The 15,408-nt window shown below is 36.7% G+C and overlaps 1 protein-coding gene across 1 annotated transcript in view; it reads right to left on the bottom strand.

The window, feature by feature from the left end:
- The window catches only part of LOC139327650 (calpain-13-like), a 91,724-nt gene that overhangs the window by 26,418 nt on the left and 49,898 nt on the right, over positions 1-15,408 (bottom strand). Inside the window, exons 12-15 of the mRNA XM_070957539.1 lie at positions 12,455-12,591; positions 6,298-6,461; positions 5,365-5,401; positions 438-497 (exon numbers count right to left, since the gene is read on the bottom strand). Of these exons, the coding sequence (XP_070813640.1) occupies positions 438-497; positions 5,365-5,401; positions 6,298-6,461; positions 12,455-12,591 (398 nt within the window). The remainder of the gene's footprint in view (positions 1-437; positions 498-5,364; positions 5,402-6,297; positions 6,462-12,454; positions 12,592-15,408) is intronic.

The raw sequence follows: 15,408 nt of genomic DNA, 5'->3' as shown, positions 1-15,408 counted from the left end.
GGAATCTTTTATAACAGTTTATTAAGCCATTAAGAGCATCTCCTGTGAACACATGCAGCTTGGCTCAGAAAGAATGCAAATCAATTACCCAAACATTGACTGATGCCTGCTTTCCAAATGTGGAAAGTGCAAACTGGAAGTAATTCTGATAAATTAAAATATGATCCAGGAAGCCACATCTATTTGTAGCCAAGGGTTACGGTTAATTGCTTGTTTGAGGGACATCTTTCTCCCCACAAGCAATCAACTCCAAACCATCTATTGTGTAGCCAGGTCCCTTGTCTGATTTGTCATAACAACTAGCAAATCAATAGCATTTTGAGAGATACCCATGAGAGCTGCATGGCTGAAGCATAGATTAACAGCAAGATGGGAAAGTTCCCTTTCTCAATTCTACAAGCCTTGTTGATTCACATTTTGATTTCCATTCAACAAACCTGAGAAGCATATCTTAAGAAGATGCTTTCATAGTTGTCTGGGTCCGAGACGAGCATACCCTGCATCAAAAAGAAAGAAAAAAATGTATAAAAATCAACCACAAGAAATCAATCCACATGAGACACCTCATTATTATTCATTCATTATGTTTCTAGCCATTTACAACAGGCAATATTGCGTGACCAACCTCAAAAGCCTGACAGTGACAAGAACAGCCCTATTATCCGATCCTTCATGTCTTTCTTATTTATCTAATTAAATTCCATCCTGTGTTGAAACTTCAAATTGCCCCAAGCCATTTGCAAGTGCATGATCTAGAAAGAAAAAAAAAAAAAGACTGCACGATACCAGCAATCAACTAAAGAACAAAAAAGGAAGGATGTTATTTTATGAAAGCTTTGTGAAATGGCAAGTTTTCAACAAAGTCTCCAGGATGAGGGCAGATCGCAGTGATCTGTGGGTAGAAAGTGCCAGATTTAGGGAGCAAGGAAGAAGTGGAATGAGACAGAAGAGCATCCATAAATCTGGAATGCTCTTGAGTATAATCCAGGGGTGAAATGCTACCGGTTCGCTCCAGTTCAGGCAAACCAGTAGTAAAAAAATGGTTTAAAAAAGTAAAAAAAAAGTTGTTGTTTTTTTTACTATGCTGCGCGATCATCAGAACCTTTTTTTTACTTTTTAAAAGCATTTTTTACTACCTATTCACCAGAACCGGTAGTAAAAAAATGCTTTAAAAAAGTAAAAAAAAAAAAAGAGTTGGCCACACCCACCCAGTCACATGACCCCCTCCACCAAGCCACGCCCCACCAAGCCACGCCCACAGATCTGGTAGCAACAAATTTTACATTTCACCACTAGTATAATCCTGTCTTTGAGATGTGCAGCTGACAAGCCCTTCGATGCTGGTTAAAAACCATAGAGTTCACCACTATCTGAAAAAAAAGGAAACACTCTCACTGGTACTGTATGGATTTGAATCAGCTGAAGACAGGTTTCTGCAACCTGGTGCTTTCCAGTTCTGTTAGACTACAACTCCCTTTGCTGGTTAGTGATGAGAGAGACACAGACAGTACTCATGGAGTATGCTATATATCCGTGAGTGTATGGCAATTATTGTACTTCAAGCATTTCCGAATTACCAATGTGTAGCACTACTAGCCATCACTGTGGCTGTATCTAACTTCTCTGAACTACTAATTCATTGTCCAAGCAATAGTTGAGAGACACTGCACATTGCTAGTGAATAATTGTTTCATGGAAAATATGGAATCCACAAGACCCTCTTCTCCCACCCCCCAAAAAATCAGTGTCATGGCGGTTTGAGGTATTTATAATAAGAATGATGACTGAAAGCTAACCAGAGTTACTCGATAGTGAGATGGGTGATATATAAATGTAATAAATAAATAATAACTAAATTACATAGCATAATGTACTGAAAATTAAACCCAGGCACTCATAGCACTAGCCATAATGGATGATGATGATGATGATGATGATGATGATGATGATGATGATTCTGCCTAACTCCCTGCAATTCCAACCAATTTACAAAGCACAAAAAACAAAATTAAAAACAACAAAAACAAAAGAAGGGTAGAACTGGCAGAAAAGCAAACCAGCTGGAAACAAAACAAAAACAACCTGGGTTAAAAGAAGGCTTCTGTCATCCACATCAAAGGTTGTTGACTTATACAGCCCTTGGAATGAGTTATGTGTGGCTCCCACCTTGTGTTCATTCTGTAAACCAGGGGTATCCAACCTTGGACACTTTAAGACTTGTGGACTTCAACTACCAGAATTCCCCAGCCAGCCAAGTTTAAGTGGCCAAGATTGGACACCTTTATAGGAACCCTTGAAGATTTGGTTGTTCTTCCAAGCCTTAGGTAGTGATGGATGAGCCCCTTGGGTGTGTTTATTTTTGTTTTCTGTTTGCACTTTGGGTCCAAATCTTGTTTGGATTACTATTATTTTTTTTTATGTTACTATTTGTGAATCACTCAGCCAGGTGGAGTATCCAGACTGAATAAAAACAAAGAAATAAATAAATGTTGTTGAGATGCAGATAGCTGTCATTATTCATTGGACACCTATTTCAATCTCTTTATCCATAACTGTGGATAATTAGATCGTGAAAAAATATGCCCTTCAGGAATGTTTCAAACCTGTCCACCATTGTGTTCATTTATATAGTAACACCCCCCCCCCCCGAAAAAAGACTACACTTTTTGCTGCAAATTCTGGTCTGGCCTTATTTTAGTAACTTGAGATGTGTAAATAAAACGAGGGCCACCCACAATGGGGGTGGGGGATTAGTAACTTGAGATGTGTAAATAAAACGAGGGCCACCCACAATGGGGGTGGGGGATGACTCCCAGCATCAATGAGATTTTCAGAAGAACCTACATTAGGGAAGAGCATTTGCTTCCTTTCCAGCGTGAACACTTAAGCAAGTTTAAAAGCTATAAAACCATGGTTTGAAGGTTGGCTGGGGAATTCTGGGAGTTGAAGTCCTCCAGGCTTAAAGTTGCCAAGGTAAGAGACCCCTGCATCTAGCTGGTCTTAAACAAGTTATTTAACCTCTCTATCTCAGGAGGCTGCAATACTTCCACTGTTGATAAAAAATGGTTGAACTTTACTTGGTATAAATTTGGAGCAGCCTTTTGACTTTAGTGTTAAATTGCATGGTGTCACAAGGACAATTAGGCAATCTATTTTTCAGGGCAACCTAAGATTTGAAAGAATAAAATAGTGAAGTGCTACAGCTCCTTTTTCATTGATCCTAAGTGTTACAGGGGTGGCATTAAATGCAAAACAAATAGCCTGACCTGTTCCTCTCAAGAGAATAGGAAGATGAAATTTCAAACAGAAGAAAAGATAACAATGCTAGTCCCATTTTTCAATACTGCCAAAGAGGCAAACTTTCAACATTGTATTTCATTTTACTGATAATGGAGAAATATACAGCATCATCTTTGCTTAATTCCCTCTGATAAATAATAATAAAAATAATTTAAAACATGATATAATTACGTTGTCTAATATACAAGCTCAGCATAATCAAGATCCACCTTGGAATAAGGCTTTAGCATACCAGGAAAGGTTAAGGTGGCACTGAGATGTCATTAAAATAGGCACTAGATGAGCCTCTATGAAAGAACATTACTGTAATTGGGATGCCACCACTAAAAAGACCCTTTCACTAGTGACAACTAACTTTACTTCTGATAACCTGATAACCAATCTGCCATCCATTGAGGACTTGTATACTGCATGAGTCAAAGGGGGCTGTAAAAATATTTACAGACCCCTCGCATCCTGGACATAAACTCTTTCAATTCTTACCCTCAAAACGACGCTATAGAGCACTGCACACCAGAACAACTAGACCAGTGATGGCTAACCTTTTTGCCATCGCGTGCCAAAAGCACAGGGTTCGTGGGGGGGGGTGCCCACATCCAGAATTCAGTGTGCCCCGCCCTCCCGCCCATGCGCACATGACCTCCCCACACTTTCCCCACACTTGCCTTTGGCACGCGATGGCACGGTGGGCCCAGTAGGCCAGTTTTTCCCCCCTCCCCAGGCTCCAGAGGCTTTCTAGGAGCCTGGGAAGGGCAAAAACAGCCTTCCCCATCTCCCCGGAAGCCTTTCGGAGGCCAGAAACAGCCAGTTTCCCGACTTCCGGTGAGACCTGAAAATCAGTTGGCCAGTGCGCGCATGCACTCTGGAACTGAGCTAGGGCAACACTTGCGTGCCCACCAATATGGCTCCACATGCCACCTGTGGCACCCGTGCCATAGGTTTGCCATCATGGAACTAGACACAAGAACAGTTTTTTCCCAAACGCCATCATTCTGCTAAACAAATAATTCCCTCAACACTGTCAAACTATTTACTAAGTCGGCACTACTATTAATCTTCTCATCATTCCTATCACCCATCTCCTCCCACCCATGACTGTATGACTGTAACTTTGTTGCTTGTATCCTTACAATTTATATTGATATTGTTTCCTGATTGCTTATTTGTACCCTATGACTATCATTAAATGTTGTACCTTATGATTCTTGATGAACGTATCTTTTCCTTTATGTACACTGAGAGCATCTGCACCAAGACAAATTCCTTGTGTGTCCAATCACACTTGGCCAATAAAAAAATCTATTCTATTCTATTCTATTCTATTCTATTCTATTCTATTCTATTCTATTCTATTCTATTCTATTCTATTCTATTCTATTCTATTCTATTAACAGAGGCATCCATGCAGGCCTAAGGAAGGCAGAAATTCTTTAGGTGCCATAGTCTCAAAGGTCTTTTTAAGGATCAGCATGAACATTGGTTGCTTCAATAGTCAATAAATACAATCATGACTTTCGCACTGCCCTGATATAAAATCTAATGCTACCCTTGTCTCTACATTTCTAAATACAAGAAGGTATTGAAGGCTTGCAAGAAGGTTCAGGCCTAGAGCTGCTTTTCAATTCTGTCTGAATCATGTTCTGAATCATAGAACATCAATAATAGATGTCTTTCATTTAAAGTAAAAAAATTCTTCACCTCTAGGAGATGGCCCCAAAAGGAAGACGGTTATCTCCAGACCTTAGAGATCAATTAAAGGCTGTACAACTATTTCTATTGGAGTGCAACATTTTGGTGTCCAATGACCAATGATTTTCTAGGGTTTTTTTCCTCTGTAATTTTGGATGGAGTTTAAGATTTGTTATTTCTTTATCATCTAAATGATAAAGAAATTTATCATTCTAAATGATTTAGAATCATCTAAATCATTTAAATTTATCTAAGAGCTTAAATTGTTCCTCGGGTATTTGATGCCTCAAAAAAGTACTCCAATATTGAGAAGTTTGGAGATCGCACACATTTGTACACGCTCAAGTTACCCATCCCTTCTTTATATCCACATACCATTGTCGTCTCTGAACTGAATTCATTGTTTGGCTTCCTAAAAGGGGGGGAAAAATCACACACACGAAAATGAGAACTGCATCAGGACAGACTATTTTTATTTATTGCTTACAAGATCCAGAGAGGACAGTGTGTTATCATATTCAACTTTGATATGTGTTTATCAAGCAATAGTGTGCAAATCATTATCTATGTTCAAGTACTAAATTATGGAAATCATAATTCTTTTTGACAAGAATATTCTTTTGTCCCAAGGGGGACCAATGTCCACATAAACAGTATGACTTTCTAAATCCACAATGAAAATTATGTTTTATTGTCGGATAAATCAAGACAATGGAATTTTATTTATTGCACTGTAGTAACAGCCCTCTGAACAGTTAAGTGAATGCAAAGGGATCCAGGATAATACAGCTTTGCCTTAGGTCAAATTATCTTGTCCAATATTTGATAATCAATACCATAATTATATTAGACTAAAATATCATGTAAGATGGAGATTTATATTTGGTTTTCCTAATGGAGCTTCTCAGATGATTTAATTTCATCAACAATAAAAAATCATCTTCAGTTAAATGCTACATACTACCGTATTGCAAACAAACTTTCAAACATTCAATTTCTCCATGTTACTCCATATTGATCATCAGATATTATCAAATGTAAAACACTACTCCATGACAAGAATTAACTATTGTCAAATATCAACCATCAAATCTAAGAACAAATTATCATTGTCAAGTACTAAGTAGTTCAAATAATCTCATCAAATGTTTAGCAACTTTTTTTTAGACAGGTTTAATTTGTCATAAAACAGCTAGAAGACAAATGGATGTTTGTCCTTAAGAGTCCCAAGCTTCTTTAAAAATGACAAAGGAAAAGGTGGATTTTCTTTGCCTCACACTATTTGCGTTCTAATTGTGATTGCTTTACCTTATATCACCTTGACTTCTTAGAAAGATTCTTAGAAGAAACTTTAATTCTTGGTTTTGTGGTGATCTCATTGGAGTGATTATGTAATCTCCGGGTTTCAGTTGATGGCAAGTGGTGATATCTCGTGTTTTCTCAAGCTGCATGTCATGAACTATGGTTCTACCCTTAGACAAAATATTATGGAAAGAAGTTATTAGTTACTTTGAATTGAATATTAACTTTCAGCCTTGTTGCTGCACACATACACTTTCACACACTTACATGCATATTTACCAATTGATGGTAAGAATGCTAGATTAGATTTTGTTGAAGGGTCAAGGTTTCATGGATATCCATAGCGAAAGCACAAGCCCATGCATGCACTTTATTTGAAAGTGAGATTCATTTGTTATAAATGGGCTAACCTCTAAATATCTATGCCTGAGACTGTACTATCTATAATTTATGGAAGATATAGTAGAATCAACAAAAGGAGTGGAAAATATTTAGAGAGAGGAGATTTTAGCTGCATCTTTAGGCTTGTCATGAGCATTCTGAACCTTGTATCAAATCCATTCTTATAAGAAAAAAATAGACCCTGCCATATTTCTTGTGGCTCCAATATTTTCAACAAGATGGCACAATAAATAAAATGCAACCATTATTACCGTGATGACATACAAAGACAACATAATAATAATAAAAAAACAACTAAACAAATTCTTACAAAAACACTGGAGTGTATAAATCCCATTTAGAATGGTTACTCAGAGTGGAACAATAATTTATGAGCCATGCCTTTGGTGGGGGGAAAAGGACAAACACAAACACTGCTATCTTGCAAAAAAAGAAAAAAAAAAGAAAGGAAAAAACATTTTCAAAGGGTGGGGGGCAAAGGAAGTGTTGAACTTAGAACGTGATGAATTAAAACTTCAATAAACCTAAATAGGGACAACTCTTTTCAAGGGAATGGAATTTTTTTATGTATAATCATTTCTTTTGTTCAAGAAACAAAAAAAACTTTTATAGTATTTGGATGTTTTTTAACCGAGCATCTTATCCTTAAAATTGTCTTGATGCAAGCAAGCTATTCTAACAATGGAAAAAGAAACTCCAGATTTTCTGTATATAAATATTGGATGAATGGTTTTTCTTTCATTTCTGTTTTCCTCCTCCCACCACCCTCTGCTGCCTTTATACTACATACACTTTATACTGTTTTTAATTGATTTGTTGTGTGTGAAGTATTTGGTAAACAGCTATACCATCATTAAGTATAGAAAGCAACATAAAAAGATATCATCATGGTTTAGTTCATTACAGCACAGCCACCACTCAGTCTGAGATATCTCTTTTCTCTGGGGAATAGTTACTGAACTGATGAAAAATTTGAACCTAATTACTGATAATTCAGAGAGCCATTTTGGTGTAGTAGTTAAGCCTTAGGAAGGAGGCAATGGCAAACCACCTTGGCAAGAAAGCTGCAGTGACCTGTCCAAGCAGCAGTCAACATTGGGTCAAAGGCATGCATGTACACACAAACAGAGAAAGAGGGAGAGAGGGAATGAATTCAGAGAACAGGAAAGAGGACTTATCTGTAGCTCAGGGGTGTCAAACTCGTGGGCCATGGGCCGGATGCATCAGGTGCTGGCCCCGCCCAGTTTAGCGAAGGGGGAAAAAGTCCTGATGTGACACCACTGTGACAGCGCGAGTTTGACACACCTGCTGTAGCTTATTGTAAAATAGAAGAAGCAAAGCACATTAAGCATACAATTTGAGAATAAATATCTATAATATAATTACCACAGTCATCTCCTTTCATTTTCCTTCCCTTGTTGTAGAATGCTGCCCCTCCCACCCCACTTAGTGCTATTAGCACTGTGTGTGTGTCACAATCTTCTGATCCAGAAAGACTTCTACTAGTTAGGAAGATGCACACACAATGACTGTCAACAATCCAATTTGTGTTCTTATATGATGTTCCTTGCCTGTGGAAATTACTGGTGTGGTCAAGGCAGAGGCATGCTATTAGTAGTTCTGAGCTTATATCGATTTTAATTGTATACGTTATTATTTGTATAATGTTGCAAAAAAAAAAAGACATTTTTTAGCTCAAAAGAATGGTGACAATATTGTACAGACTAAGAAGAAGAAAGAATGGGGTTCATAGATAATGCATGTTAATGCTGGTTTCATTAATTTTTATCCCATCTGCACTGACATGGCCTATCATTATATGGCAATCTATTCAGACTTTATACATGTAGTAGGAACATGATTGAGGTAAGAAGGCTGTTGGTAGCAATGAACGATACAGGCCACTACATGAAACATTATAGTCCAACCAGACAAACATGCAAACTGCAGTTGGTACTGGAAGTGGCCAATATTATTCCTCTGGGAAGGCATCTTTTCCAGTGACTGGAAGATCATTGTATTAATTTTTGGCTTTTGCTAAAAAAGACAATTTCCTGGGGTAGTTGGATGTTAGGTGGCTCTTTAAATGCAAAATAGCAATGTTCAGTCTTGCGGAATCTTAATATGTCATAAAAATGAGTGATTTTCTATTATATTTTGTCTCTGTAATCCTGAAGAAGTTGGGAATTAAAATGAAGGAGCATAAGAAGAAGTATGTGAGATTATTCTTAGAATCATAGGGCTTGAAGGGACCTTGGAGATCTTCTACTCCACCCCCCTACTCAAGGCAGGAGCCTTATGCCATCCTAGTCAAATGCTATTCTGTTCCTGCACACATTGCTATTCACTATGTTCATTTTTGCTCCCTTGGAGGTACCTGCTCCTGAAGATTTCTAAATATGAAAATGTAATTCTCTTCCTCTAATATAGGTAACAATCTAAAGCAGACCCAGGTATAGAGTATATCTTGAATCTACCTATGTGAAAACTCTTTATAAGTGATGGGGAACTCAATTTTTGTGAGATTTTTGTTCTGCATGGACAAACCTTGCTTTTATGTGTCCTGGATCTATACACATAAGTTATTGTTTATAATAATTCTCTTCTGTCACAGGACTTTCAAATAGCTTTCCTGATATTTTATTGTAGTAATCTTCCAACTAATAAAAATTGTAATTTAGTATAGGCTTGTTACAATGGTTTGGGGGAAAAAACTGAATTGGTCTGTAAACCTCAGTTGTGGCATATTATAAGAATGCTATGAATAGTGAAGATGCTTTTAAAAGATAGTTCAGTAAAAATCTAATTAAAATCACACATTTTAAATTTGTGCATAACTATAAATTAACTTAAATTAATTATATTTATTGTCCAATTAATAATTTAATGCTAATTACAGCTTCTTGAATCAGAACACATTTCTTATTCTCTGAAGGTTCTTTCTCTTTCTTGCAAACTTTCCTTTCTATCTAGAATCACATTGTTATATTTTAATATATAAGCACACAGAACAACATGAAAGTTTAATATTTCCCTTACTTCATTTCATATGCAAGGTTTCATTTCTACTGGTTTTTTTGTTGTTTAATTTCCTTATTAAGGGTGTCGTTTGCTTCCTCAAAATCTAACTGGTTTTAAATGAAGTCCCCCTCTATTAATTTTATAATAGCTGTTTAAAAATATCTGATTTAAGTAGCTTATTTTTTAAAACACTTTCATATCATATCACTTTCATTACGATTGAAACGTGAAGGGAAAAAAACCAGTGTTTGCCAAATTAAAATAAATCCTTATCAAATATATAAAGAAATTAATCATTTAGGTAAGCAGTAATGAAAACTGTATTTGGGAACACAATGAAATTCTATCCAAATCAATGGATATCAATAATCTATTGCTAACTGCCAGTTAAAATGTTTGTTGTTTGATCTATTTAGAAGAAAAACCAAAACAATGCAGCCAAAATTATACAAATCCTCCCTTCAGTAGAATTTTGGGCTTCTTCTCCTTTATGAATGACACGTTTTATAATCTTATATTAAGGACTTGAATTTTTGTATGTTTGGTGAAGTCTTGGAAGTGCAAATTACAAGCCCTGGCTTTGACTAGTAACCACAAGGGGACAGTGTAAAATACAAGAGATAGAAGGTTTTTAAATTTATCTTTATTTATTTGTTAAATTTATATGCCAGCTATCTCATTGTTGAAGCAACTCTGAGCCACTTACAAAATGATAAAAGAATAAATATAAAACCAATTAAAATTTCTGTGAATTAAATAGAGATTAAGAAACAAGAGCACCAATGGTACAGAAGTGGAGTCTCTAAGTTTTAAGGCTCTTCTGGAAGGTCAGAAGGGTGGGGACAGATCTCACCTGTGGCAGCAGGATGTTCAAAAGGGTGGGGACCACAGTAGAAAAGACTCTTCTCCTAGACCCCCTCCCCAGTCAAAATTCCTTGACAGACAGGGTCTGTAGCAAACCGCTTCTGCTAGAAAGAATGGGATGGGCACAGAGGTGGGTTTGAGCAGGTTCTGACCAGTTCTGGAGAACCGGTAGCGGAAATTTTGAGTAGTTCGGAGAACCGGTAATAAAAATTCTGACTGGCCCTGCCCCCATCTATTCTCTGCCTCTCGAGTCCCATCTGATCGGGAGGAAATGGGGATTTTGCAGTATCCTTTCCCCAGAGTGGGGTGGGAATAGAGATTTTACAGTATCCTTCCCTGCCACGCCCAAGCCACACTCACCAAGACATGTCATGCTCACCAACCCACACCCACAGAACCGGTAGTAAAAAAATTTGAAACCCACCACTGGATGGACAAATTCTATTGGACCGAGATGGCTCTTCAAATATGTTAAGGATGAATGAGTTAAGGATTTATTCTGTGCCCTTCTTTGTCTACTATTCTGCAGGCAGTTTATCCAAAAGATTGTCAATCTGAAGTCATTTATTTTGGTATGCACAAAACGTGCATGTTCTTAGCTTCTCCAAGGTAGGCTGCAGCTAGCTAAGTGCTTTGCCTATCTCTCTAATGTATTTCTTGTAAATAAATGCCCTTTCTGTAATACTTGTGCCACCTGCTCCACTAATCCTCGCTGAAGTCAGATTCCTATTCCTGGAAATATTCGCATGCACATGTAGAACAGTTCAACCTCCAAGAATAGGCCAATTTATCTTTCTGAGAATCATATGAAGCTGAAATAACTACAAATTTGCAGCCAGCCTCACGGGCTAGGCTATAAAGATTTAATTCCGATCTGACTCTCTACAGGAGTTGCTATAAATGAGTTTAAACAACTGATGCTCTCAAAATGAACAGTAGCTGAGTTTTTACTGGGTTTGCAAAATCAGACAGGGCTACTCAGAAATAAGAGGAAGTATAAAGCACACAGAGGAGCATCCTAAAGTCTGTGGAAGTAGATTAAAAGACTAAGGCAGAGAATATTTTTAGAGAATAGGGCATTGCCTCCTTCATTACAAATCTCTTCAGAGGCTACTTCAGTGTGTAGGACTGCTGGTAGTGTTAAAAGGCCATTAAAAGGTAGAAGACTGTTAAAACTTGCTTTAGGATGAGGAGTAGCTAAAAGTTTCTCTCTCCTCAACAATGCTTGCTATTCATTTTGGGAGGATATAACCCCCTTCCTCCTGACAGAGGAAAATCAATGAAAACCAAGCAGCTGGAAAGCAAAGACAAACAGGAAACCTTTAGGGCTGCTCTAAGTTTCAGAATAGTTTTTTTTTTTTCAACGATGCTTGAAGTAGATATATTTATTAGAAAGTTATTGCAATTAAATTTAAATATTCTTTGCTGGGCACAACATGAGAAAAGTGGTATCTTGATTTAGACCAAACAGACAAAAGACCAGAATCTATACAGGTCTTTGTTCAGAGACTGTCTCGGATAATATCCATTCGCAGTCACAATGGTGATGAAAAAGGACCTTTGTGATCAATCCTTCCATTTATGACCAAAAGACAAAATAAAGCTGAAGCAAGTTCATAAGCACAATCGCAGTTTCGCTTAGCAACTACTTTGCTTAATGATCGAGTTGCTGATCCCGATTGTGGTTGCTAAGCAAGGAGTAATTAGTAATCACAGCACCAATCCATATTTGATACCTTTACTTACCTTACCTCCTAACCTAATCGATGAGGCCCCAAAAATGGCAAAATGTCTCCTCCTAATTCAGCCAGGTGAATTGTGCCACTTTCATGGCCCATGGGAACATTGTTTCACACTTCTAATTGCTCTTACTCACCATTTTTATCTGGAAACCCATATGTACCAGACTCCGTGAGGTATTTGCAGGTCTTTGCATCAATGCTACTACAACGTTGTATTTTGTCATAAACTCTGGAACTTCGATGAAATATTGATGATTTCTTGAAAGAGTACCTATTGTGGATTAACAGATATGATAACACAACTCAGACTTGATTAAGACCTTCTTTCATTCTCACTCTCACTCTCATTCTCACTCTCATTCTCATTCTCATCACACACACACACACACACACACACACACACACACACACAATCTTTAGATACAGGCAAGTGGATCTATCTTCCAATAGTTATTTAACTCTAGAGCAGGGGTGTCAAACTCAATTTCATTGAGGGCTATAACAGAGTTGTGTTTGACCTCGGGGGGTTGGGGTGAGCGTGGCCAGGGTGGGCATGGCTAGTTCAGTGTCACTGATGTCGGGGGGCCCCTGTGGTGGCCCAAACATTACCAGCAAAAACAGGTTCCTGAGCTTCGTTTTCGGCTGTGATGGCCTCCTGCAAACCTCTGCCAGTGAAAATGGAGCTCAGGACTCTCAAGATCCATTTTCGCTGGCAGAGGCACTGTGGGCTGATCCTTTGCTGTTTGCAGCCCCCCGCCCCCTGCGGGCCAGATCTATGTACCCCGCAGGCCGGATTCAGACCTCAGGCCTTGAGTTTGACACCCATGCTCTTTTTTTTTGAAAAAAGTTTTTTTTTATTTTTTAAAACACAAACATAAAACACATCTTTTCCAAAACAAAGCATTGATCTGGTCACAAATTAATACAAATCATTAACAAATCTTAACTTCCAATTAACACAACTTAATATTTTACTCAGTTATTTCTCTAAGTTCTATCAATTTAACTATGCCCTTATCCCAAAAACCCATTACTTAAATCTTAAATCCTAACCAAATATCATTCCATTTTTCTCTTCCTTTTTGCTTAGATGGATATATTTCAAAAATATAAATCATTACAGTTATTGTAAACATTTAAAAAATATTTTAACTATTACTCCCAATATAATCATCTTCATTACTTTACTATTAATCCCGACACAATCGTTTCATTTTTACTGTTCCCAACATAATCATTTTTATTTTTAGCTGTAAATTCTTTATTTCTATTGTTAAATCCAATTTATACATTTCATTTTTACTGTTAATCTCAATATACTCCTCCCTATTTTTGCTGTCCTACCCAGCATAATAATTTTTATTTTTGGCTGTTAATCCCAGCATAGTCATTTTATTTTTACTATTAAACATAACACCTTTGTCTTTGTCTTTGTTGATAAACCTAACATAATCATTTCATTTTTGCTGTTACTCCCAGCAAAATCCTCTTTGTGTCAAGTTATCAAAAGATGCCCTAATTAATTCATGAGCCATGATCCAAACTTCAAAGGAAATATAGTCATTTATTAGGAGCAACATTCCGGCAATACTCGGATGCAGTTAGGACTGATCCCACATAGATTTACGTTCCCCTATGACCCTGTCTCTCCCCTCTTCTCTGGCCATGTCATAAATCACATTCTCCAATTACCATTTTGGCTGGCTGTGAAACCTAACACCCTTCTTCTGATTGCGGTCAGAAAGAATGTATGGAATTCACTTCAGTTCTTCCTCCCTCCTGCTCATGGCAACTTGAAAGCTTTGCAAGTTGACACTTTGTTTTATTGTCCTACCCAACATAATCATTTTTATTTTTTGCCTGTTAAACACAACATAATCATTTTTGTTTTTTGGCTGTTAAACACAGCATATTCTTTTTTATTTTTTGGCTGTTAACCACAGCATAATCATAGTTAACTTTGTTATTAATCCCAGCATCCTCCTCTTTTTTGTTATTTTCATCCATCTATATATTGCTTATTTCAGTTAATCATATTTATCATTATCCTTTTTTATGACAATTTAACATTGAGACATGGTTCTTACTTAAAACATATCTTTGTATATATTTAAAAATCTCTTTCAATATGCTTAATTTCTCTTATATTCTAATTTCCATCAATATTTCAATTTTATATATCTATGACATATTCTTCTCATATTCTTATACATCCATAATTATCTTATAAGAACCTCTTTTTTATTATTACTATCATTATTTCATTTTTAATCACATTGTTTTAATCTTCCTTTTTCTTTTTCCAGCCGTGTCTATCTCATTTCTTCACTTTCTCGCCTGCTAGCATATATTTCCTTCCATTTTCAAAGTCTTCAAATTTTGTCCTCCATATATCATATTAAGTCTTTTTCTTATTTTTAATCCAGATAAAATGCATCAAGTTCTCTTCTCTTGAGCCTGTGCTAAATCCTTCTTTTATTCCTGTGCCAGTTTTTTAAATTGTTATTATTCCAATTATAGTAGTTCCATTGAAGTTTCTTTTACTTTTCACCAAAATCAAGCTGCCTGCAGATGAGAAAAAAAAAAAAAAAAACCTCCTCCACAAAATCCCAGGACTATTATCGTAAAGTTCAAAATTTTCCATAACAAAGATGAGTTACAATGTTCCTTTTTAAACCAGGTGTCCCTCTACAATCCACATTTTCCATTAGTCATGCAAGTATCCATTTTATTGCAATTATATAACAGTCCATCTTAATTACTCTTCTTCCTTTGATTTTAAAAGTATCAAATCTTCTTCTTTTTTAAAAAATCCAATTCCAGTTTAAATATCCAGTCTTTTCACCATGTCTCGATATTTAATTCCATTAGTTCTGTTCTAGAATTAGTTGTTTGTTGGGTCTTTGTCTCTTTAAAATTACATTTTAAACTTTCCATAGCCCCTTTGTTGTTCAACTGCTGTTTTAAAGCTAGGGGTATTATAGTTAATAATATTTCTCTAAGCGTTGCTGCAAGCCTGGGTTGGTTGTCACTCACCTGGCTTCAAAATGCTCTGTTTCAATCCACTCTCCTCCTGCACATCTCTTAG

The sequence above is a fragment of the Pituophis catenifer genome, unplaced genomic scaffold, assembly GCF_029215685.1.
Source record: "Pituophis catenifer annectens isolate HBS135680 unplaced genomic scaffold, rPitCat1.0.hap2 SCAF_1, whole genome shotgun sequence".
NCBI lineage: Eukaryota > Metazoa > Chordata > Lepidosauria > Squamata > Colubridae > Pituophis > Pituophis catenifer.
Note: the sequence above shows the minus strand (reverse complement) of the source record. Positions and strands in the feature narration are given on the sequence as shown.